We start from the raw sequence: 23,958 nt of genomic DNA, 5'->3' as shown, positions 1-23,958 counted from the left end.
TATTTATTTCCCTGCTTCTGTGAGCCAAGCTACTTGCAGTCATTTTCCATATCCTTGCAATGTTAAATATAAAAATCGTAGGGGCTTTAAATGATCCCACTGATGCAGTCTTTAAGGTGGGCTCTTCTCCTTGGGGACGAGTCGTGATGCAAACACAAGGGTGATGGAAATCATAGAGGAAACTTCCAACCAACACACGCGGAAGGAGCAAGCCCCGAGTGTCTAGTTGTTTCCTCTTTGTTTACAGCATTTTTAAGGCTTTGAGTTCTCACGCAGCATATATGTCATTAAATGGCTGATGCCTCTTTGCACACGTTGTTGTGATGGCCTGTGGCAACCTGAATTAATTGTTTCAGTAGTTGATGGTGGTTACTAGCCGTAATTATTATAATTTGCATTTATAAAAACATCTTTCATCTAAGGATCTCAAAATGCTTTTGCGCACATTTAATTAAGCTTCACAACATCCTGTGAGGTAAGTGTCAAGAGTGTTGTTATATCCATTTTTACATGGGTTTCTCTAAGAAAACAAGGTCAGTCTCTAACGTGACTGGTATTTGGTTCACTTCACACTTGCACAGGACGGAGCAGCTAGCACAGCTGCAGGAATTAGGGGTGCTGAACTAGGTCACTTTGCATCTCCCACATAGCTCTTGCCGTTGCCACGCTGTGTGGACACATGCCCTAAGCCACCACAAACACAGTCGGAGCAACCTCAGCCCAGATTTCCAGCCTGAGACGGCCCTTGCTTTCCCAGGAGCGCTCCAGCAGCAGCAAACTCTTGGGAACAAAAACAGATAAGCACCCTGCCTATTGCACAGTATGGCATAACCCATCCTGCAAAGATCTGTGCTTTCTATAATGTTCTACCTTAACATTTAAGCCTCTGCAGTCTGCGCACAGCAAGACATTTGTAGTGCAGCCAAAGCCAAGAAAGTAGCTGCAAGCAACATAAAGTTACCCTTTACCAGTCACTCGCTTGTTCTAGAGGAGCCTGCAGGCTCCTGAACCTCTCTACCAGCCTTCCACCCAACCTTATGGTCGATCAACACTTCTGAGATCTGCTACATCCTAGATTACTACTTGACCGTGGTTCTTAAAAAGTGAGGATCGACTCAAGCCAGGTAGACTTGGAACTGGAGGAGACGGTTTTCAAAAGCTCATTTCTTCTTCAAACATATGACTATGTTGTTTAAATTGAACCTGGCTCTCTTGTAAGCTCTGTTGATCACCATATTAGCCCTGAGGAAGATAGGTCTAACTAAGTGCTTGCAAATTGAGTAAGAAGTCCTGGGCCATACCTTCACTAGTTCTTTACCATCCCCATCAATTTATAAGGGCTTGTTTACATGTGGCAATGACCAGATTAGCTGTTTTGAAAGAACTCTGCCTGTGGATGCACTTATTCCAAAATAAAAGCCACTTTGCTTTTCTAAATTAAGTGGACAGGTAGAGAGAATGATTATTCTGAATAACGTGAGAAAGTCATTTCATTCCTAAGCAGACCGTTCAGCAGGAATATTCTGAAGCGAGCTGTCTGGCTAATTCCTCACGTTGATGCTTTTTAAGGTACTGATTTAGTTGCACAGTCATCAACAACCAGTTTTGTTCTCGGTGCATCCTTTTCCCGGAGAGGGTGTGCCAATGCGAGGCAAGAGTCGCGTTGTCATTGTCAAAGGTCATGCATACTTCCCTGTCTTTAGCTGACATTATTTCTGCTTAACCTCATAGCATGAAATAATTTCTGAAAACATTCTGGCTTTTTCTAACACCAGAAAGCCGTGATGGAGCACAAATGGAAGAGGCTTCCAGGTGTCCTGCTCCACTCATAGGAGATGCCAGTAGCAGCAGAGGCTATGTCCTGGATGCTTTGGAGGGACGCTCCAGTGAAGCCCAGGGAAAGTTGGCCCTGCTCCCCAATTTAAGCATGTCTGGAGCATCCTTCGGGGATGCTCATCCCTGATTCTTTTCTGTTCCCTTAGTCAACATACAGGATTTATTCTGGTCCACGTTTCTCTTGCGGGGGAAGGAGCACCTGGCAGCGAGAGGAGCAGGTCTGGCACAGGAGCATATATCATTTCATTTTGCCTGATGCTGTTGCTTTACTTTCAGGACAGTCATTGGGCTAAACCTGCATTTTTACTGAAGCTTTCTTCTGCTTTTCCTCTCCTCCAAACTTGCTCATGTCTACTGCTGCACAGAAAGGAAAGACGCAGCGGTGACCTGGGGCTTGGGAGAATGCAGTGCCGTGAGAGTCACAGCATCAGCGCCGTGGAGGGGGTTTTCTTGTGGCTACCAGAAAACCTTCAGTAACTTCCAATCAGTACTGTTGGGGTCTGTTTCTTTTTTTTAGAAGGGAAGAGATAAAAATTCTGCTCGTGTTATCTCATATTGCAGAAATTGAGACTTGATGGGTACTATATTATCCTTTTTGGACCTCAGTCACTCCCGAAGATTCAAGATGAACTCTGCCTGCCCAGGCACCAGAGTCGGTGCCCCAGGGAATTTCTTCATATCTAAGGGATATGCAGGATGTGTACTCGCATGCCCTTGCTGCCTCTCAACTCCAGCTGTACATGCAGTTTTGCTTTAGGAACCTGTACCTCCAGTATTGCAATATCTTTTTCAGTCTCTGTCATCAAGAGTTTAAATACAGTTCAGATCAGTGTTAGTGGCCCAGCTCCAAATGAGGAGAATTGCTGCAATTCGTTATCTTGACAAATTAACTGGTCTGAGGCAATTCCTTTTTGAGAGAGATACAATTAGCTAACTCTTGAACTCTAGCCTTGCTCCAGCACTATGGCATAGTTATGCACCTGCTCAAGAAGTGTTGATACTACAACCAGGACTTTCCCACCTGTAAATGCAATTCCTGCACTGAGAGCCTTAGTGTTACCAGCCATGCCTTGCTGTCCTCGTGCTGCTCTCGTACCCCGCTGTAGCCTGGGAGCACGATGCAGACCTTGTTTGTAAAAGACTCTGACCTCAGCTGATTTTAAAAATAGTCTGTCTGAATACCAGGGTGGTCTTGTTGTATAGCCTCTAGGGGAGGGTCGGTGCTGGAAACACAGGGTCCTTGTGAAACCACCAGAAGGGCCTGGCGCAGAGAGTGTTGTGTCAGAGGGACGCATCACCGGTTGTCCCATCCTCTGTTTTGAGTACACCTTCCTGGTCCGGTGGAAAAAGGTGGCTTTCCTACCCCAGCCCACTGCTAGAAAACAGTAGCCCACGCAGACCTGAAATAGATTTTCTTTGGAAAAGGAAGCATCCTTTTAATGGTGTTTTCTCCCTGGGATTTAGGCAGGAATTTCTAGTTGCAGTCCCTCGATCCTTACATACCTGTTGAAAACTGGGTTGCCATCAGGTACAGTACCCCCCTCCTGACGTGGGCAGGATGCCTCAGGGAAGGCAGGGTGACCCCCCGGCCTTGTGAGGTTTCCCACACCTCCTGGCCTGGAGGAGCAGCTCCCTTCTGCCCCTTCCCACCAAGCAATGAAAACACATCCCCAGCTACACATTGTTCTTCCACCCAGTGCGGGCAGATGCACTTTTCATCCATTTCCCTGGGGAAAGCAGCCCCTTCTGCTCTCAGCCATTGCTCACCTGTGGGCATCTTCTTCCCTTGCACAGGATCTCCCAGGTGCTAAAAGATGTCCCTTAACAGTTGGTCCGAACCATTCACTTTTGGAAACTCTGTTTGGGGTACAGCTGTCCTGCAGAAGGCGTATGTTTGCCTACAGCTTTTTTGTATGGACTTGGTGGCTGGGAGTTTCCTTGAGCTCCTTTTTGAACTCCAGGCCTTCAGCATCCAAAACATTTAACCCTCAATTTCTTTTCTGCTTTATCAGTTTGGCCAGCTTCCAGCTGGCAGCATTTATTTGCAGGCTTCCCTTCTGCATCCTGTGTTTGCAGATGTATTTCTCTTTCAATTAACCCCCTGAAATGGTTTTCTTCTCCCCTGAGCCTACCTGCCTCCAGTCTAGCCGGCACATCTCCCTGCTCTGGATGCCCAGAGGGCAGAAGCCAGGAGCAGAGACGCTTGGTCCATGGGCTGGAGGTGCCAAGCAGAGGGTGTGCCCCGTACACAGGCGTCATGAAGAGCAGCTGAAGGAACACGCAAGTTCAGCAGCGCCTGCTTTGCCCGTTGTGGGTTGGGGCTTGCAATGCCAGAGGCGCTTTTGCCTCTGTGGAGTCTCTAGAGCATCACTTAAGAGTAATCAGGTCTTCCCTGAGCTTTCACTGAGATGTTCTGGAGCGTTGCACCCACGTTTTCAGTGCTGCAGCCTTCACCCCAACCAGATGTCTCCGCTCACTGGCAGCTTTTGCCCAGCTTTCTTTTAGAACAGGTATTTCTAGATAGTCACTTAAAATGGGGGGGCGGGGAAGAGCAAAAAAAGACCTGGTCTAAAGTACCACTTACTGAACAAAGAAAATGCCTAGTCACCAGGAATGTCCTCTCTCTGCCTGCTGTAATTAGCGAGTAATAGCCGCCGTAGGTGGCTCCTCTTGCGCCTTGGCACTGCAGCTGGTTAACGTGCATCAGCTGTTGCCTGATTCCAAGGCAAACATCAGATGGTCCGGGAAACCGAGAAAATCTAGAGGTGCAAGCTGTCTATTGCTGGGACACTAGTGAAGCCTTTGAAGTGAAAGGGCCTGGAATTGAAGCAAATCCTTGGTCACTCGGTCTCTTTCAGCTGGTGACCCATCACAGTGTGGTACTACATCTGGATCACCCTGTGAGATACACCTGGTTTGTTTAAATAACGTTGGCACTGCTAGAGTGGTTCCTCAGGACTGGCTCCAGGGAGATATAAAATGAGCTTTTCAGCCTATATAGTGATTAGCTTAATTTTGTGTATGATTCTAGCAGAGCAAATGAGTAACAAGAGATTGAATCTCAGCCGGAGCTGGTAAAGACTTGGCATTTCCATTCGCAGAGTTTTAAAGCCAGGTTTGGCTGCAAGCTGCAGACTGCTCAGTGAAATACAGCCGTCTACGCTGAAAAAAAGAGAGAAAGAAGAAAAAGAGTTGTTCTTTGTAAATGTTAACTCCTCCTTTCGTTTTGTCACATAACTTTTATTTTAATTCTTAAATTTCCTGGCACATCCACTGAAACAGTTTTGCTGCTGCTAATGAGCCTATTAGTGAATATGCTGCTAATATGCCCATTCATCCAACCGGTGAAATAATGACATGTTACCTGCCATTAAGGGCTGCTTCTGCCTGGTAGTGATTGAAGTTCCTTATCTTCTCAGGTATCAAATTGTTAAATTACAACACAAATGGGAGATATTCTGATTTAATGTACCTTTTCCAGTTTTCTTAGCAGTAACAGCTGTTCTCAATGAGTTTTAAGAGTACTATAAAAGTAATATTTCCACAATTTCAAATGAAAACATGTCAGCACTAGGAATTAACAAAACGAGGCAAAAATAAACTGGAAAACTAGACCAAAAGAGGCGGAGATGTTTAGAGTTGTATTTTTACACATGCACAAACAAAGCTGTGTGGTTTCCCTGCAGGACTTTGTTGAAATTAAACAATTTTATTAGAATCTGTTTATTTAGAAAGACATTTTCAGGAGAACAATTGTAGCCAGATAAAAGAGCTGACCACACTCAAGTCAGCAATGGAATTTCCTACTGATTTTGATACCAAAAGGATTTTACCCAGTGGCTTTAGAAATAATTTTCATGTAGTTTGAGAAAACCTGGAGTAGAGTTAAGGCAGAGCAACTTGATAATGTGTGAGGTCGTGCTCAGTCTCACACCTCCTGCAGCGGTTATTTGCCTTTTGAAAAAAAAAACAACAAATAACAAAACACAAAAGCATGAGAGCTCAATTTCAACAGGTCAAAATAAAAAATTTTAAAAACCAAGTTAATGCATAATAAAATATTAACATTCACACGGAAATAGTTATTCAGAAAAGAATTTAAATGCCTAAAAAAACCCAAAAAAAGTGTGATTGTTTGGGTTATTACTAAACTATACTGGTTTATAGCACTGACTTTGCTTAACCATTTGCATTTCTTCAGCCCCCCTTGATTGTTCTGTTCAGAAAATCTCTATGATTTACTTTTTTAAAAAAAAACAACACAACAGTATGCCTGAGGTCTGTGTGGTTCACTTGGAGTTCGTTGGGATATATTTGCAACTCCTGAAGCAAAAAACTGGTATTTTATCTTTAGAAGGAGTTACATTTTTTGAACTTATTGAATTTTTCAAAGATCAGCATGAAGAGTTCTGATTAAATGCTTGCTTCAGCGTTTTAAAGGCTTCTTGTGTCCCTGTTGCCTAAGGAGGTCGGACATGACGATTGCTCTGTAAACATCAGATTGTACAGAATTGGCTCTGCATACCATGCCCCGCACACAAAGGAGAAGTCAAACGGCTTCTCTCTCGCTTATCAACTAGTTTATTTTTCATGCCCCAAAAAGGCTATATTTGTACAAGAGCAGCTGCTACTTTGTAAATAATTTAATGGCTTCTGTTAAGTAGAGCTGTCAATTTCGCAAACAATATTACGAGAAGATTTTCATTTTACTGTGGGATTGCATGTTTTAAAATGCATTTTTATTCCTGAAAATTCAGTGGAGGATGCTGGAGAATGGGAACAGCTTCTGATTTGCAGACACAGATCCAAAAGAGAACAGATACGGTTAAATAATGACATATACGTGAGTGGGGAAAGCACGAGATCTCATCACCTGCGTATGATGTTCAGAGAGCATCCTGCTCATTAAAGCGTAGGAAAACTTTCAGTGGTCTTGTAAAGAAACGTATTTGGCTATTTCAGATGTAGCAATAGCAGCTATCGGCAAATTTTGGAAATGCAGAATGTGTATTGTGCAGTTGAGTGTGTACATTATCCTAACACTGATCATGACAAATGGGATTTTATAGATAAAAGGTCATTAGCACAATATAATTCCGATTATTGCGTCTGATAAATGACTTTAATGATGAAACAACAATTTTACCCGCAATACCAACTGTCAAGTTTTTAAAATTCAAATTCAGATTCAAATCCCCAGATTGTAACATGATAAGCAAATAACTAGGTTAGAATTAAAAGCAGCAAGAGTTTGTTGTGCAATAAGACAAAGGAAGATCCCCAATTACCTGAATATGAAATCTTAGGTGCAGGCTGGGATACTCCAGTGCTAGCACAGAGTCAAGTCTTCACTGAGCACCAAACCCTAGCCAGAGCCCTCACCTAGATGCGAGGACCACCACCCTCTCACAGCCCTGTGGCGTTCCTGCCAAAATCTTCCCCTTTTTAATTAAATGTGGGATGTGTTGCCTCTGTTTAGGGAAGGGCTATGTTGTTTAAACAGCGTTCCTTGTGCATTTGTTTTGCCTGCTGTAGCACTTCTCACAGGGAACACAGTCCAATGTCCCACAACAAAAATGTTTATTTCTTTACTCTAGAGTTCATATCTGATGGTTTTGTGGCTTTGAACCACTCCTGGCATGTGATCCTATCTAATGTTCTACTGTGACACTGCAGCTGTATACCCAGGCTAGAACAGGTTCAGTCCTCGTAACCCGAGGTCAGTTCCAGGTACTTTGTTTCGATATGAGAGTGCAAAGAGACCTGTTTGCACTCCCCTGGGTAAGAAGCCCCCTTATCCCCCAGTTTCGGCTACAAGCGTGCTTGCAGCTGACAGGACTGCTCTGTTTTCCATGCATCCTATGCATCCAGTAGCATTACTTAACAAGGTGTAGCAGCGTGAAATATCAAAGTCGGTGGCCATGGTTGTAGTTGCTCGTGGCATTCATGTGTTGGAAATATGCCACATGAGGACTGGGTGCATCCAGACTGTAGCCCACTCCCCATTACAGAACTGCTAGGTGCCCCCCAGCACACGTGCGTGAGTTACACTGGTGACTGACGTGAGGAGACTGCTATTTATTCACGTCTGGTTCTCAGCAGGTACGAGAAAACGCAAATGAATGGCATGATGGAAAGAGCAAGACAAAGCTGCCCCCATCCTATTTAGTTTCCTTTCTCAAGACACACTCCTCTCGGGGGTTTACGTTCTGAAACGCCACTGCTCCTTGGAGCTGTGTCAGTGATGTCTTAAGGAGAAGACATGAACTATAATAAATAATTTCATATATTGGTGAAAGTTTGTAACTTTAAGGGGGTAAGTTATGTAGGCCTTAGACATTACCGAGTAGGTGGAAAAAGAAAAAAAAGAGGGGAAAAAAAGATTAATTACACCAGCTTGACTCACACTGTATGTCTTAGCTTTGACATTTGGAAGACTAAGAGGTTTAACGCTTTCCTCAAAAGCGAAGCCCAAATGAAGCGGGAGGCTCTTCAGGAGCCAGCACGCAGTTCCCAGGCAGAAGCGCGGCGACGAGAGCTGTGCTCCCAAGCAGAGGCCATCAAAGTTTGTCCCAGGAGACCTGCGGTGGATTTTTGCTGCACACACATCAGCAGGAATTTTGTTTAAGCCCTTTCCCAGCATTCTTCACGCATACCAAAAGCAGTTCCTCCTGTGCCTTTTTAAGATCTCTGTATCGCTCCCCTGCTCCTCTTGGCTGCTCGGCCTGCAGCAGGCTCCAAGGAGAGCTCTCTGGAGAAACCTCCTTTGCTTGCCCGTGAGTCGAGTTTCCTAGACGTGCATTGCTCATGCACCTTTCTTCTCTCCTCCTGCTTTTCCTCTTTGGATTTTTTTTATTCAAGCTGGAGGAGAAATTGCACCAGGGCCAGTTTAGCTCCTTTATCTATTGTAATGTGGTGTGCATGCTTGGAGGAGGTGTGTTGCCCCTGACTGAGTTGGTTGCTTTCAGCTGTTCCCCACATAATTGCCCCACCTGTGGGAAACGGCAGCACAGGTGGGGAACGTCGGCTACCTGAGAAAGCCAAATTGGTTGCCACACTTCACCCTCTCTCACCCCGCAGATGCTAATAGCATTTAGGTGGCATGAAGAGTAGAAATAGTCTGCAGCAACCTTACAGCGTTAGCTTTTTAGGACTTGCAGATTCAGAAACACTTATGAGTAGATTTGCCCTCCTAAGCTGGTGAGTATTCTGGGTCTGGGGCCAAAATGTAAGCGAGCAGTATGGCAGCGCTCACAAAAGCATTATGTCCTTCGCACTGCCCGTGGTGTTGCCATGGGTATCGCACAGATTAGCTTATGCAGGGTCTGGAAAGGCAGAGAACAAGGGGAGAAAAACAGGATTAAAAAAGAAAAAACGCAAAAGGGTCTTAAGATTTTTGAGAAAAATCTTTTAAAGTCTTTATCTGTAACAGGATTTTTTTCTTCCTTAATCCAAACTCTGCTAGCCTGCGGTTTGACTAAATTTTTTATTTATTTATTTTAAGTCTCACACCCAGAATATGCAATTCCTCCTCTATATTTTTAAGTGATTTGGGTCTTTTCAAACGATTTCCTTCGCCAGAGGGCTCAGACTGGAACTTGGGAATTGGAGGCTACTCCTTCCCCTACTCGAAGACTTCAGGTCTCGATTGTGAACAAAAATATTTTTAAACAAAGCTAAGGGAGGTCTTTATTTTTAAAAGAAGGGGTTAGCCATACCTTGTGGGGGAACAATCCAATTAATAAGACTTTGATCTATATGGCAACAGCGAAATACTGGCGCGCAGCAGCCTGTGGCAGCCAGCTGGCCCCTCTGCAGGTGGCAGTTTAGGGGAGGCATTTCCCCCTTGCAGACTAACGCCAACACGCACGCGCTCCCTCCCTTCCAAAAGCTCTTGGACATGTTACTGTTGGTGGTTGTTGGCTACTTGGCCTCCCTTTCAAGGGGAAAAGTCAAGGGTGGAAGCTGTGTCAGTGTGTGGTTTTCTGTTTGGTTTGGTCCGTTACAAGAGAGGGAAGCCTTGTCCTTACTGACACCTAAGGCAAACAGTTGGCAACTGGATGGGTACTTTAAAATGAAGTAAGCCTGATACCGTGTCTTGATTCATCCTAAAGAGCTCCTGGGGCAGTCAGACGAGGAAGACCCACCTCGTGAAGCTGTCGTGGACCTACCGTCAGAGCACAGAGGCGAGCGCGACCCAGCTGCCCGCGGGGTGGCCGGCAGAGCAGCGGCGCAGGGCTGCGCCCACAGGTGGGTGGCACGGGCAGGGGCACGCGGGCAGCAAAGGAGTTGTGTAGGGCTAAGGAATATCCCCTGTTGCCCTAACAGAAAATGGAAGGGAGGGGGAGAACAATGAACTAAAATACTTTTGAAATGTACGTTGGATATTCTGAACTTTCCTGACAACCTCGGTTGTCATCTGCACCAGGGCTGTAAACACAACAAAGCATGAAGTCACTAAGCAGGAACTAAGAACAACTTGGAAGGCAGAAGGACATGGCATGGGCACAAAGTGATCTCCAGAAACATAGTCAGTTGGCGAGCACTTCACATGCACTAGCACAACCATTTTCAAATTAAACCATTTAGGCAAATGCAGCCTTCCTTGATGAATGTGCAAAGAGGGAAATACTTCAGTGGAAATGCAGCGAATTAACAGCCACGGGTGGTAAACAGAACTTTAAAAAACCTAACACGATCCTCACAGATTTTTGTAAGCTCATTACTAGCCTGTGATCAAAATACCTGGGATGATCTTCCAAGAGTGCCCTTCTCCCAAAGTTGATTAAAACCTGGAACTCACCTATATTATGAGAGAAACAACAGGTCTGACGACTGAGCGTTTTTCAGTGCTTCTGTTGCTGGTGATCCAGCACACCACCTTGCAACGGATGGGAAATTACCATGAAACAGCTCTTCTGCAAAGATTCAGAGATATATTTCTCTTACTTTTCTTCATGCAATCTTGATAGAAAAGAAACAATTATTCATTCCTAGTGAGTATATAGATGCAGTTATTTTCTATGCCTGCTGTATATGTAGGAACATTTTTTAGTGAATCTGGTGTGAGCACTTTGAACTTCCACACTGACAAATCATCCTGGACACGTGTGTACAAATGTGCTGAACGTTCTTTATGTGGGCAAGAAACACGTTTCTTTCTCCTTCTGGAAATCTGTATATTAGCTAGTTTTCTGTCTTTCCTCACATAAAGAGATAGAGCTTTTGCAGTACTAGGTATAATATCCATTATAGCAGCTGCACACCGCTAGTGAAAGACTTATTTTATACATTTATATTGGGATACAGAACACTATCTAAAGCTTTCAGAGATACCTAGTGGATTTAGAGATGGCACCTGTTTTTAAAAATATAGCGCACAATTATTCTGTCTTAACTTTCGGGACGGAGATAGCAGCATATTGATGTGGGCAGATAGCAAACACAGTAAACTCGTGCTGGGGACTGTATTGACTGCAGAGGACTTCTCCAACGCTCCGATGAAAGGAGCTCCTTTAACAGCACATAGAGCAGAGGCTATCCCAGCACGCCTCTGATCCCAAGGTGTAAGCACGCTGTTCTCCCTTCGGCTCACCGTTTCCCTTTCGGAGCTGGCTATGATTCACACATCTCTGGCAGTCCCGTGTCTGCCTTCGTCGGGCGCCTTGGGGCAGAGACGGCAGAGTTCAACTTCCCTCCTACTGCTGGGCTCCCCGGCTTGACCACATTTGCCCGCGCCTGCCCAGGTGGCCACCAAAAGTTGCTGAGCCTCACGAGCAGCTCCTTGCAACCGCTGGCACTGCATAAACTGCTGGGATTTCCCGAGGCTTTTGTTTGCCTCTTGGAGGTTGGTGAGTACAAAGCGAGCTCCCCACCCACACCACCAGCTCCCCACCTCACGCCCGGCGCTCGAGCTGGCCTCCCCCAGCAGAGGCCGGAGTTGTGGGTTGCCTCTCGCAGAGCTGCAAAAGAAAACCCCTCGCAGCTCCCCAGCTGGCCACAGTGCTGGGAGCCTGCCAGCACGGGCTGAAGTCTTCAAGGCACTCGCTGTGACAATGCCAGCCGGCTGGGAAGGTCACCTGCCGAGGCACAGGTGACTCCAACAGCCTCTTCTTTGTGCTGAAAAAACCCCACGGATGGTTGTGAGCATGTACCTGCGGCTTGTGTTTTGCCTCCAGTTTCACAGAGTTTGTTTTCTATAATACATCTGCTGCCAAGTCTGCGTCAGACTTCTTCATGTGAAGAAATCTGTGTAAGAAAGGAAGGGTTTGGGCGTTTGGTGCCTACAGAAATAGCGACGTTCTCAGTTCTGCAGTCACTGCGATGTTGCGTCTCTACTCCAGCATTACTAGAGATTTGGCTGCCTAATCTGAGACATCAGCAAAGGACACAGTTTGTAACGAATAGATGGTTGCGCAGCACTTGAGGAAATTTCTTTAAATTGATCCAGCTTGTGAACCCAAAATTAAATCGCATTTGCTTTCTGCTGCCTTTCACTTGAAAACTGGGGACGACAACACCTTACTAAAGCGGGGTGAAGTTCATGAAGTTGCAGATGTATAGTGCTTGCAGCTGAGTGTCTTAGTAGTGCACAGCAACATTATTATTCTAACCAATTTCCCACATCACAAATTCATATCTGACATTTCCCCTGTCCACTTCTTCCCAGCCTCCAACCACTACCCGCAGTTTCAAAATCAATAATCGGGACACATCCTCCCTCCTGCAAAGGCTCTCTGTTGTTCGTTAGCTTGGTCATTTTTTGTTTCACTATTGACTTTCTCCACTTCTCATGCTGTTTAAGGCTAGTCTTTGGTGTTTATGTATTCTGCTCACCAGTGAGATAAATGTACATCCTGAATAATTTCCTATTTACTTCGGAAGTCTTTCCCCTCAAGAAAAGCAAAAGAAGAAAATTCCGTTCTTGTGGTAGATAGACCTCTGTGCTTCTCCGTTCCCTAACCCCGGTCACAGTACGGCCTCCTGCCTTGGCCAGGGTGCTTCAGCCACGCTTCATAGGTATTACTGGAGGCAACCTGTTGATCTACCTCCTCAGCATCATTTAAAGCCTCGAGATACTGTCTTGGGGGGCTTGATTTATCATCCGGGAAGCAAGGTTAATCTTTAGCTTTTGTTTGCTTCATCCCCTGCGCGTTGGCATACTGTGACATCCCACAGCAAACGTCCTTGCTGGGGGTGTGACAAGAGTCAGCTCACCCGTGCCGATGGCTCATTTCTGTTGTCACCCCGCAGAGCTCCCCGCCGGGTCACAGACCTCAGCCGAGGCCACCCCGACGGTGGATCTAGCGGAACAGCTGAACGTGTTTTGAGAAGAGCATTGAGCCAGGTCACCTCCAGCTCACGTCCAACCCAGAACGAACCTCTTCCTTGCCAGCTGAGCACCAGTGGTCAGTGTCATTAATCTTGCAATAAAATCCCCACAGCCTCGTCTGTGCAAGCGAGTTGTAAGTCACGCCAAGGCAGCAGCGCCGCTCGTGCACTTGCCTGCATTACTTCGGGTGCTGCCGGGCTCCGCTGCCTCCCGGGTGGCCGTGGCTCCCTGCATCTCTGTGGGGCACCGCAACGGGACTTCGCAGGTGCTCAGTGAGAGTACTCGGTAGCTGCTCTCTCTTCTTTCCCCGAGCCCTTTGTCGTCTGCCTTGGCTTTACAACCTTGTACCAGCTAGTCGCACCAAACTTGTGAAGTCGGTCGACCACATTACTGCGTCTCTAACGCTACCACCCCTATCAGACCCAGACACTGCCCACATCTGTATCTCAGCTAAGGTCCTGGAAGCTCATCTCCAGCACATACCTGGACTTTGTTCTTTCTTTTATTTCAATCTTGGCAGAACCTTTGTTTTGGGACAGCTGAGGCTTATCTCATGAATTACACCGAGGCAGAAGCCCTGTGAAGACTAGCAGAAGACATTTCTGGTTAACTTAGTTAATAAACCTTGTTGCTGACAACCTTCAGGGAGACTGGCATCTGCATATGTGTAACAGAAGCCCAGTTTTCAGGCTGCATTATTAATAAATCACTTCATTTAACTCTTCACATCATCATCTCCTTTGCCTAACAAGGAAAGCCGTTGCCTGGGACAGACAGGGGAAGCAAAGGACAGAAAAGGCTGGAACCAAAATAATAATTCGTAAAATAGTCTCAAGGTTAGGGTTAGAGAACTTCCTGTAGGCGAGATCTGGCTTCTCTTCTTGCCTTGACAGTCAGAAAGCTTTACAGACAGAGAAAGGGCTCAGCTCCATGCACTTGATGAGAGCAGCAGCAGTGTGGCTGTCGGGGAGAGCTGTGGGCAGCATCCTGAGCTGGGCGCACAGCAACTTGGGGACAGTAGAGAATTCAGGGCAACACTCCAGATAGAGGCATTTTATTTGCTGTGTCATTTCTTTCACTCTTGACATGAACAGGAAAGTTAAATACCACCAGCAATGCACAGTCCATGAATAATTTTGCAAGACAAAGCTCTCCCCTCTGGCTCACATTTGCCATTGGCCATTGCCATTGCCTCCCTCCAAGTGTCAGATACATTACAGCCTAGCAATCCTTGTCCTCTCATTATTCTTGTTACCTGTTTATGGAAACTTTTTGATTAACGGAACCCTTTTGCTGCCTGTAGATGAGGAAAACATTTTCAGAAGGTATGGAGGCTGTTGCTCAGAGGACCAAGGTAGCATACCGATCCTCTGGACAACACCTCAAAGGAGCTGTTTGACTGTGGGACAGCTTATCTCTGGGTGAGTCAACCAGTGAGTGCTGTAAGCGTGCCGGAGCTTGGCACAGGGTCAGCACAGAGCTATGGCTGCCCCCACTGCTCTGCCATCAGCATTGCTAACTGCGGTGTGGGTCTGCTCCCCGTCAGTGTGTCCTTCTGTTGCCTCACCATAATGCATTGTGGGTTTCAGTATCTTGCATTTGTAGTGTCAGGATGTGTGTGAGGCTGGGCTGGAGCCACCTACCTTGTCCCCATCCCCAAACCAGAATGACTCCTACTTTAGTTAGGATATCTCCTATTTTAGTGGGAGTGGTTAAGGTAGAAGGCAAAAATTTATATCATCACAGTGACATTTATCATAAAACTTTCCTGTTGCTTATGTACTTAAAGATGCACATATTTATACCTCTCTGCAAGGTTTTTATTTACGTTCAGAAGCATATTTGTATATTTTTAGCCTGTAGCACCACTGATCAAACCTCAGGAAGCATTAAGAGAAAACTGCGTGGCAGTCTTTCATATCTGTGTATGTTGGTTATTAAATCAGCATAAAGAGAGAGAGAATTAAGAGTTACCCCGCTGCATACTTTTGTGTGTCACATTAAAAAAAATTCCTTGCTCCACTGTTCCATGCAATTAAACAAAATATTGCCATTATGGCACTTCCATTTGTTCTTCCACCATCAATTATCTTTTTCAGAAGTCCTCTTTAACCAGGAAGCAAACTTCTTCAAATAGCAGGTCTTCAAATAGCAGGAATATAAGCTGAGAAATACGGTCTGCCACGGGTCCGGGAGTAATCTTACAAGCTGCTGTATCTGTCCTAGCAATTTTCAGTTCCAAAGTAACTCTATTACGAGGCGTGCTGCGGGGATGTGGCGATGGGGTGTAGGAAATTCATCGTGGAAGTGGTATCCAGCAGCTCAGCAGTGTTAATCCTGCCCGGCTGCTGCAGCATCCCTTCTCATCCTTCAGCATTGTGCAGCCCCGGTGAAGGCAACAGGAGCTTCACGTGCACCAAGAACGCAACAGCGGGCAAATGCATGTGGCTCTGTGTGAAGTTGCACTCTCAATTTCTACATCTGTAAAACTGAGATAATACATTACCAACTTCAAAGGGGTGTTGGGCAAATTAATTAGTCAGCGATGCATACAGCACCTTGAAAACACGAAATTAACTCTTATTAGCCCATAAGTACTCGAGATGCATCAAGGTGCATTCTATGGCCTCTTGATTCCAGACAAAGGTCCTCTTGATTAAATTAGATTGCTAATGTATTAACGTGTTAGCACACTTAAAGAAAGAAAAGTTTGAAAAAGCAATTTGGCTTCATCACATGAGCAGCGTGTATACTTAATGGAAATTTTTCCAGCATTCACAAAACAAAGAAAAATCAATAAAATGTCTGCCAACTGTTCCACTGAAAACATTTTATAATCTATAGCACCGAGAATCCCAAGCCAAGATAAACCAGCGTTGCTGACAGAAAATACTGACAATTATTTTACATTGATTCAACTTGGCCCAGCCCAGACTGACCTTGTTTATTCATCTCAGTCTCTTAATTCATATTAACTTGGCATCAAACTGGGACATGTGGCATGTGGGCTGAAGACCCATTTCTGTATCTTAGATTCAGATAAATGTAGCGCATTGAGTACTTCCAGTGCCTTGAGCTCTTAGGTAGATTTATGTGCATTAGACAGAACTGGTTATGTTCCTTTTATCCCCGCTGGGCTTTTCATGTCTGTTGACTGTAAAACTAGAGGCTTGGTAGAGGTAACATCTTCTTCTAAGCCTTCGGATATACATGAAATCCTCCCAGTATTGGTCAATTTTAAAGACACATCCAAAGAGGATGGAGGGTTTTAAGCTCTTTTAAAACATAAAAATAGAAGGGTTATGGCAATTTGGCAGCCAAAAAAGCAATTTGCAGGTCTCGGCAGAATCCGAGGCTCTCTGTAAGAAAGCTGATCAAGACACTACGGAGGAGATAATGGGGTCGAAGAGCAGAAGAATCCCTCCGTTTTTGCAACCAGCATAATCTGGTCTCCAATGAAGTTTCTTAGTTTCTTTTGCTGAACCAATAAAGCTTAGCGTGATGGGAGAGTTGCATTACTGCAGCTTAAAAGTGTCTCGGGGAAAGCTGATGAGGAGAGTTGCTTTTAGTTGCTTTACAGATGCCCAGCTGCTTGCACAGCCATCGCCCAACTGGTAGCGTGAAGACAAAGGCGCAGGGAAAATCTGAGCTTTTTCTTTAATTATCTGTGTTCTCATCAGCAGTAAAGGGCTTTTTATTCTTGGAATGTACTATTTGTATTATCAGAGCCTAGCGAGGTTTCGCACTGTGGCAGTTAACAAATTGGGTGCCACACAAAAACGTTCGCATTTCCATTCTCACAGCTGCCCTGCTGTCACACCTAAGAGCCACCCTTGAGTAAAACACTACTTGCTGTCAAACATGACTACATCCGTGGAGGAGGAAAAGCCACCCAAATGAGGAGACTCCCCCCAGAGGGGTTCCCAGCTGGCCTGGCGTGAGAGGTTTAGTTTATTTTCTCTGTTCGACTCGATCTTGCTGAACCCTCGGACTTCACCAGGCGCTTGGCAGTGTATGGGCAGCAGGGCAAGCGGCAAGTCGGCAAGCCAAGGTAGCACAAGATGGCCTCCATGTTTCCAGTTCCACTGTCTTGGGAGTGGATTGCCTTTCCACGTGCCTACGTAAGCAGAGATTAATGATGAGTGAAGAAACCGAGATGAGCAAAACAAACAAAAGAAAGAAAAAAAATCCATCTGTATTTCCATAGCACATAGCTGGCATTTTCCTCCCTGCAGCTCCTTGGCAACTTGGATTTCAGTGATGGAAGCAGTGTGGGGACAGGATTTAACTTCAAAACTCACAGAAAATCAGTGCTGCCTTTTGGGTCTGATGTCCTCGTCTGCTGGCACCCACCCAACCGCCTCCGTGCAGGGCTGCTGCGGTGCCAGGTGCCTGCTACACGTGTTGCACATCCCCAGCCTGTCCTGCTTAACAAAACTTAAATTGCTCCAGAAAACACCAGCTTTACACCACATCTTTGAATGACAGGATGGTGCTGGAGCGACTGCACAGCCAAATGAGTGAACCTAGTGACGCTCAGTCAACAAACGTGCTGGCATCTGATAAAAAAGAGCTACAGTTTGTAGCCAGGGAATTACACAGGCTGCTGTGTACTTGAAAAGGCAGAAAACAAATGAAACAGCTTTGCTGTGCTATGCAGCATCTCCCCAAGTCTTCAGTCCGTGCTCCCTCCCTTCCTATCACTTTTGTTTTGTTTTCAAAGACCCACCAGCCGTGGGCAGGCAGAGGACAAGGAGCATAAGCCTGGAGCAGATGGCCATGCCACCTTCCTGACGGGGAAACCCTTTTCCAGCAGCCAGGAAGGTAAGCGAGGGAGTCTCTTGCAGGTATGCCCAAGGGGGTGAACCTAGAAATAATGGTGAAATGGAAATAATACCTGGGAAAAGAACTTGGATCTAGGAGGGCAAATAAGGCAGTGGCATTGCAGCGTGAGCTTGGTTTGAGTATCGCTAGCAGGGAGAGGCCCAAGGACTCGGCCACCAGCTCTCGCAGCATAGACTAAATCAACTGATGGGATGAGCATCCTTGTCTTGCAGCGCTGTGCATGACTTGACAAAGACAGGCAAAGTGTTGGTTAGTTTTGGTCGTTGTTGCTCTGTTACTGGGGGCACAATGGCCACCAGCATAGCCTCACCAGCTACGTGTCTTGTGAAGCCATATTTTGCACTACTTTGGGGGGGGGGGGGGGAGGGGCGGGGGCATCCTCCCTCAGTGGTGTCTCTGTCACAGGAGAGTCAAAGTAGTGCTACAGTCTGACAGAGGAGGAGCCCAGCACGAAGAAGGCACGGTTAAAGGGCCACCCTGTAAAGTCAGCCAGGTGCATGTAAGAGTATTTGCACAAGGGGTGAGATGGGGCTTTTTATCTCCTGCTGGTGCAGGTGTCCCACCACTGCAGTGACAGGTACGTAGGAGCAGAGCCAGTCTCCAGCCACACTGGCACAGAGTCAAGGCGTTAACTGCGGTTCCTGTAGCCACAACTGAAATGGTCTCAAACGAGCCAGCTACGGGTGCACTTCCACGTGACGGTGAAGCCGCTAGCAGCTGGCCACCATCGGAACGGGAAGGTCCTGCATCCCCCTCACTGCCGCCTGCCGTCCACCTTCACGGGATCATGAAGGCAGCCACCGGCACGTTAACCCAACCCAAAAAATGGATGTTTTCTTTCCCGTGGGCTTTTGCCCGTCCCCTGAACCAAATTGCCTTGCCTGGGGATGGGAGGACACCACAGGCGGCACCAGGCGAGGGGCAGAAACGCGTTGCCTGCAGCAGGACTGCTTTTTGATGTTGGCAGCTGTTAATGGGGCTCAAGCTGTAACACGAAGCCTCATCCCCGGCACCTCCAGCAGCCAACTGACGGCACTCGGCTGCACAACCCTCCGAGACACGGGCCGAGCGCGCAGGCAGCAGCCCGGACCGAGCCCCACCACCCAGGCAGGAGGTGTGCTGCAGCCACCGCTGTCACTGTGGGCACCCCACGCCTGCCACGGCTCCCCGCCAGGCTGGGACGACATGGGAACCCTGATCCATCACCGGCCTTGCGTCACCACTGCCCTATCCGCAAAAATCACAGTTGCTTTAACTTGGGGGTTGAGGGAATATACATATCCCACATGTGTAGACTTGTATAAGCAATATATTAAACATTTGAATTCATCCATTGAATAAGAGGCTATAAAATAGCTGTGTCCTATCAAAAAAGTGAAGGAGTTACCTAATACCGTAGCCTTGTTTGTTTGGGGTTTTCAGCACGTTAAACGGAATGTAAATAACATGGTGATCTTTTTTCTTTTTTTTTGAAGGAAATCTGAGAGCAGTTCCTTCAGAACAGGTAACCCATTTGTGATTTATTTTTTTATTTCTGCTTATTATTATTTACTCTTATTTTGCAGCTTCCTGAAACTCCCCGAGCCTGTCCCTGCAAGCTGTCTGCCTGCAGGGCTCTCGCTGAAATTGGTAGAAATGCTCCTGTGCACGCTGCTAGAGCGGGGCTTCGTCTGCAGCTTTGAATTGAGCGCAGCGCATAAAAGTCGAAAATTATTACCCGATGCCTGTTGGATGGGGCCTAAGAAAGAACTTATTGTCCTTCATCCACATTCATCTTACACGAACTAGCCAGTGCTCGTATTGGTGCTTTCAAGAGCGAGACCACAGTAAAGAGGGGTGAAATACTACCCTATGGTTTCATGATCACTTTAAGCTGATTTAACTGCAAGGTGCTGCCAAAGAAGGTGGATGGTCCCTTCCCCCAGCGCCAGGCTCGAGCCTGTGTCCTCCTCCCTCCCGCACCCGCTTGGGCTTCCAGCCGCAAGAAGCTCCCCGGGCAGGAGAGGAGGAGACCTCCAGGTGGGCATGGGGACCCTGCCCTGTCCCCCAAAGCCATCAGCTGCCCCCATCTCTGGGGGCCGTTCCCCCCCAGCCTGCTCTGGTGCCCCGGGTGGCTGGGTGTCCTGGGGGTGCGGATGGAGCGCAGGCGTAGGGGGAGCCTGGCTCCAGAGCTGGTGAGTCAGCAGCGTGCAGCACCAGAGCACTCCTTCAGTTCTGCTTTAAAGGAAAACAGGGAAAATAAAATAAAATAAAATAACATAAATAAAAGCTGTCTGGCAGCAGCGTGGATGAAGGCACAAGAGTGCCTGTATTGTAGCCTCCATTTTAGCCTCCTCCCAATTACAGTTCTTGTTGAAACTTTTATTTTTGAGGCCAAAGCATTCAATGTTTGGCCTTGATACAAGCAGATCATTAAAAGGAAAAAAAAAAAAAAAGAAAAGAAAGGAAACACTTCAACCTCCCAGCGGAGCACGATGGCACTTATTTATTCCTTTCATTACAAAACCAGCCCGTGCCAAGTAAAATCGTGCTCTAAGAGCTGTTCTACCAGTCCCGAAGCACTGGAGAACAACACGTGCCGGCCCCACCTCTGCAGCCTCCCGTGGGCCCCGGCACATTTTGCCTGGGTGGAGGATGGGGAAAGGCTGGGGAGCAGGTGACAGAGTTCGCTGCGCTGGGGTCGCGCTGGCGGGGAGTCCCTCGATTCAAAAGAAAGTCCCCTGTTGCCTTTTGATGGCTTTGCTTGCTTCAGGATACAGAGTAAGGTAAAATATAGCAGCGGTGATGGTCTGGGGATGTTGTGGGATTCCTGGGTTTGCAGGTGGGTTATCCAGCAGGTAGCTGCTCCTCCCCTGAGCTGCGTGTAAGATGCTCCTTATCCTCACCTAAGCAGTTGAATTAATAAACTCAGAAGCGCATCTGAAAGCTCTGGACTATGACAAGAAGATCCATGAGTGCAAACGTACAGGCTGTGTAATGAGAGTGATACAAAGAAGAAAGCTTTGCCGTCACATCGTTCAGGACAACAAGGGAGCATCCTTAGTTCCAAAAAGCTACTGCAGCGGAGCGGTCAGCATTGCTGAAAGCTGCCAGGTCAAAGCGTGACCTCTACGACCGTGGTGGAGGTGCCCTGATTTCCCCACAGGTCGCCGAGCTGCCATGGGAAAGCGGGACACCTCCATCCCTGCAGCGCTGCTGTTCCTCGCAGGACCGAGGAGAGGAGGCAGCAGCTCTGGTGAGAGCTTGGGCAATGACTTGTTGGGTAAGGGGCAGCCTGGTGTGCGCACACCAGGTTTTTTTGGAGTACAAAAGCCATCCACGCAACACTTTGTAGTTCTGGGAATACATTTCCAACATGATTCTGTCCTGACTTTTAATGACATGTGGGAATTCAGAAGTTTGGGAGCAGTTGGGTACCAATGCAGGAGCCGGCACCCAGCAAATCAGAGCAGCCCCTTCTAGCTGAACCGACCTCTGGTTTTAGTTCAACCCATCCCAAGGGCAACCCAAACCCACTGTCGGCAGTGGCTCTGCACCTGGAACCACCAGCCTGCTGCATCAGTGCCAGCATTTGATGGACAGCCCATCCCCAAGGTCCCACTTTCACCCTCCTGCTCCCCCAGGCTGGCGTCCCTCCACCGCTACTTCCCGCACGTTGCTTAGAGGAAGCCCTCACAATACCGGGCTCGGTGCCACGCGAGGGGAGCACACCCAGAGCCCAGCCCTTCTTGCACAGGCAATTCGGCAGGAGGATCTCTGCAGCAGCGAGCTGGAGGATTTGCTTTGCCCCACTTTGCCAGTTCATTGCCCAAAGGCTGGAACCAGAAGTGACCTGTCCCCGGTGCAGATGGCCACGGAGCCCTCAGCAGGGGCATATCTGACACAGACCCATCTTTTGTAGGTGCATCGTAACGCACGTCTTCCTCGCTTGCTGCTGCCCTCAGCTATGAGGAAGCTTCTCCTCCCTGAAACTGCAAAGATCATGCAACAAACTGTTCCCAGTCACCTGCCAGAGCAGTTGGCTGTCACACAGCCAAACAACGCTCGAGCTTTGTTTTCTAGAGGAAAGCATTAGCCCTACAGCACGCAAGCGGCAGCTCAGAGGGAGGCAGTGCTACCACGGGGGCCACCTGCACCCCTGCCAGCGGTCCTGGTGGCTTCGTGCTAGCGCAGGGCACGTGTGTGCCAGCTGCAGCCCCTTGGTGCATGGGTGATGATGGGCGAGGACAAATGCAGACTGCACAGCTTTGCCAAGCTGTTTTGGGACCATTGCTGGCCAGAGGGTCCCATTGCTGAGCATGGGGGTGGTGACAGCATGGGTAGTTGCCAGAGGAGCGAGAATAACCTGCGGCTTTTTTTGCCCTGTGCAAGCAGGGGCGAAGCAAGTGAGAAGCGAGCATCCCATCCGCAGGATTTGTTGAGGCCAGGATCTGGCATTCATGTTCAGTTCTGTCTTCCAGGAAGGGCTGGAGATGGGGTGAGGGCAGCCTCCAGGGCCATGCCAGCCTGCTCTGGCTGCTTTGAGCAGGGCGATCTCCAGAGGTCCCTCCTCGCCTGCGTTATTCTGTTGTTTGATAAGCTTGAGCAACCTACGTGGGTTGGTTCAGTGTCTCCATGTAGCAGTGCCCAGCCTCAGATAAGCAAAACTAAACCTCCAAACACCCTGGCCACCAACCTCGGTACAAACAAGACCCTTTGGAAAACGTGAATCTCAAGTGCTCTGTAGTTTCTGGGCTGAAGACTGGCCTTACTTGCGGCAATTTGAGATGCTGAAGCCAGCGGTGCCTTGTGGCTACCGAATGGTTGGTTTAGTGTATTAGCACCCAATAACCTGTTGGCCAGAAGGGTTCCGTACGGTGCCATCCAAGGGAAGGAAGGCACTTCCAGTGAAAGGGAGCAGTACCTATGGATCCTAACAACAGGCATGTCCTTCCACATAGCTTTTCCTGCAGCCTGGAATCAGGCAGTCTCCACCTGAAAAAAAATAAGTGTTTAAGGTAATTCCCTGTGGCTCCTTCATTTATTCCTCTCTCCCACTCCCGTCCTTTCCCACCTTCATCATGCCCTTGAGAGTAATGCCCAGGAGAACAAGCGTAGCCTCCCGGGAGCGATGCGGCGCTGCGGGGAAGAGGTTTCTCTGTATTTCCTGCTCCAGGAGACGGAAGGGATCCTCTGTTCTGCCTCAGACCTGAGGAGCCCGAGCCAACCGCTGCCTGCGTCCTGCTATCCCTGCAGGTCCAAGAGGGCTTAGTGGCTTTTCAATTACAGGGTGTGCCTTCCCGAGCCGCTCCTCCCTTCGCCCGCCGGAGCGGGACCACATCATTACCATGCAAAGCCCCACGATCTGAACTCTCCAGGGCACAAGTGGATGCTCTCCTGTCAGGATATTCATGTTTTCCTTCTCTGGCTGAGTAGCTGCTCATTACCATAGGCAGCAGCACTGCGATGCTGGCTTCCCCTCTTCCTAGACAGCCCTTTTCCTCCACCATGAAAATCGACTCTCATCAAATTATTAGGGCTTCTTTTATTGCTGGGATGCTACATAAGAAAAGATGCAGATGTCAGAAGAGGATTCCAGTCATTATCACTCTTCAGCCTTTGATTAACATTAAACACCTCTACGAGCTTGATGCCACATCACAGGCTTCCCACGCAACACCACCAAGCCTGCTTTAGCGTGACCAGAGAGGTTTGCAAATTGTTTGTTTTTTTAAAGTATTTTTAAATAAAGCAGCTAGATGGGTCTGCAGAGCTGGGTTCTCGTTAACCTCTGCCCAGACAGAGGCAGGAATCGCAAAAGCTAGGTCAGATACCTATCATCTGATGCAGCTGGGACCCTGAGCCTTGAGCAACAGGGACCTACCCAAACAACCTTGAACTCTGAATGGTCAAACATGATGTGGTGGTTTGTTTCATTCGTTTTCTCCAGTCTGCATTCACCTTCC

The 23,958-nt window shown here is 47.5% G+C and overlaps 1 protein-coding gene across 3 annotated transcripts in view; it reads left to right on the top strand.

Moving 5' to 3' along the window:
* The window catches only part of LOC119149897 (WD repeat containing planar cell polarity effector), a 154,683-nt gene that overhangs the window by 128,760 nt on the left and 1,965 nt on the right, over positions 1-23,958 (top strand). For 2 of the 3 annotated variants that reach the window (XM_037391769.1, XM_037391771.1), the window contains 3 exons: positions 9,951-10,086; positions 17,892-17,992; positions 19,489-19,517. In XM_037391769.1, coding sequence (XP_037247666.1) covers positions 9,951-10,086; positions 17,892-17,992; positions 19,489-19,517 — 266 coding nt within the window. Of the gene's footprint in view, positions 1-9,950; positions 10,087-17,891; positions 17,993-19,488; positions 19,518-19,578; positions 19,861-23,958 lie in introns of those variants that run through there. The other variant, XM_037391772.1, reaches the window with a different exon arrangement.

Source organism: Falco rusticolus, chromosome 6, assembly GCF_015220075.1.
Source record: "Falco rusticolus isolate bFalRus1 chromosome 6, bFalRus1.pri, whole genome shotgun sequence".
NCBI classification, from domain to species: domain Eukaryota; kingdom Metazoa; phylum Chordata; class Aves; order Falconiformes; family Falconidae; genus Falco; species Falco rusticolus.
This window is presented reverse-complemented; position numbering and strand designations above follow the sequence as displayed.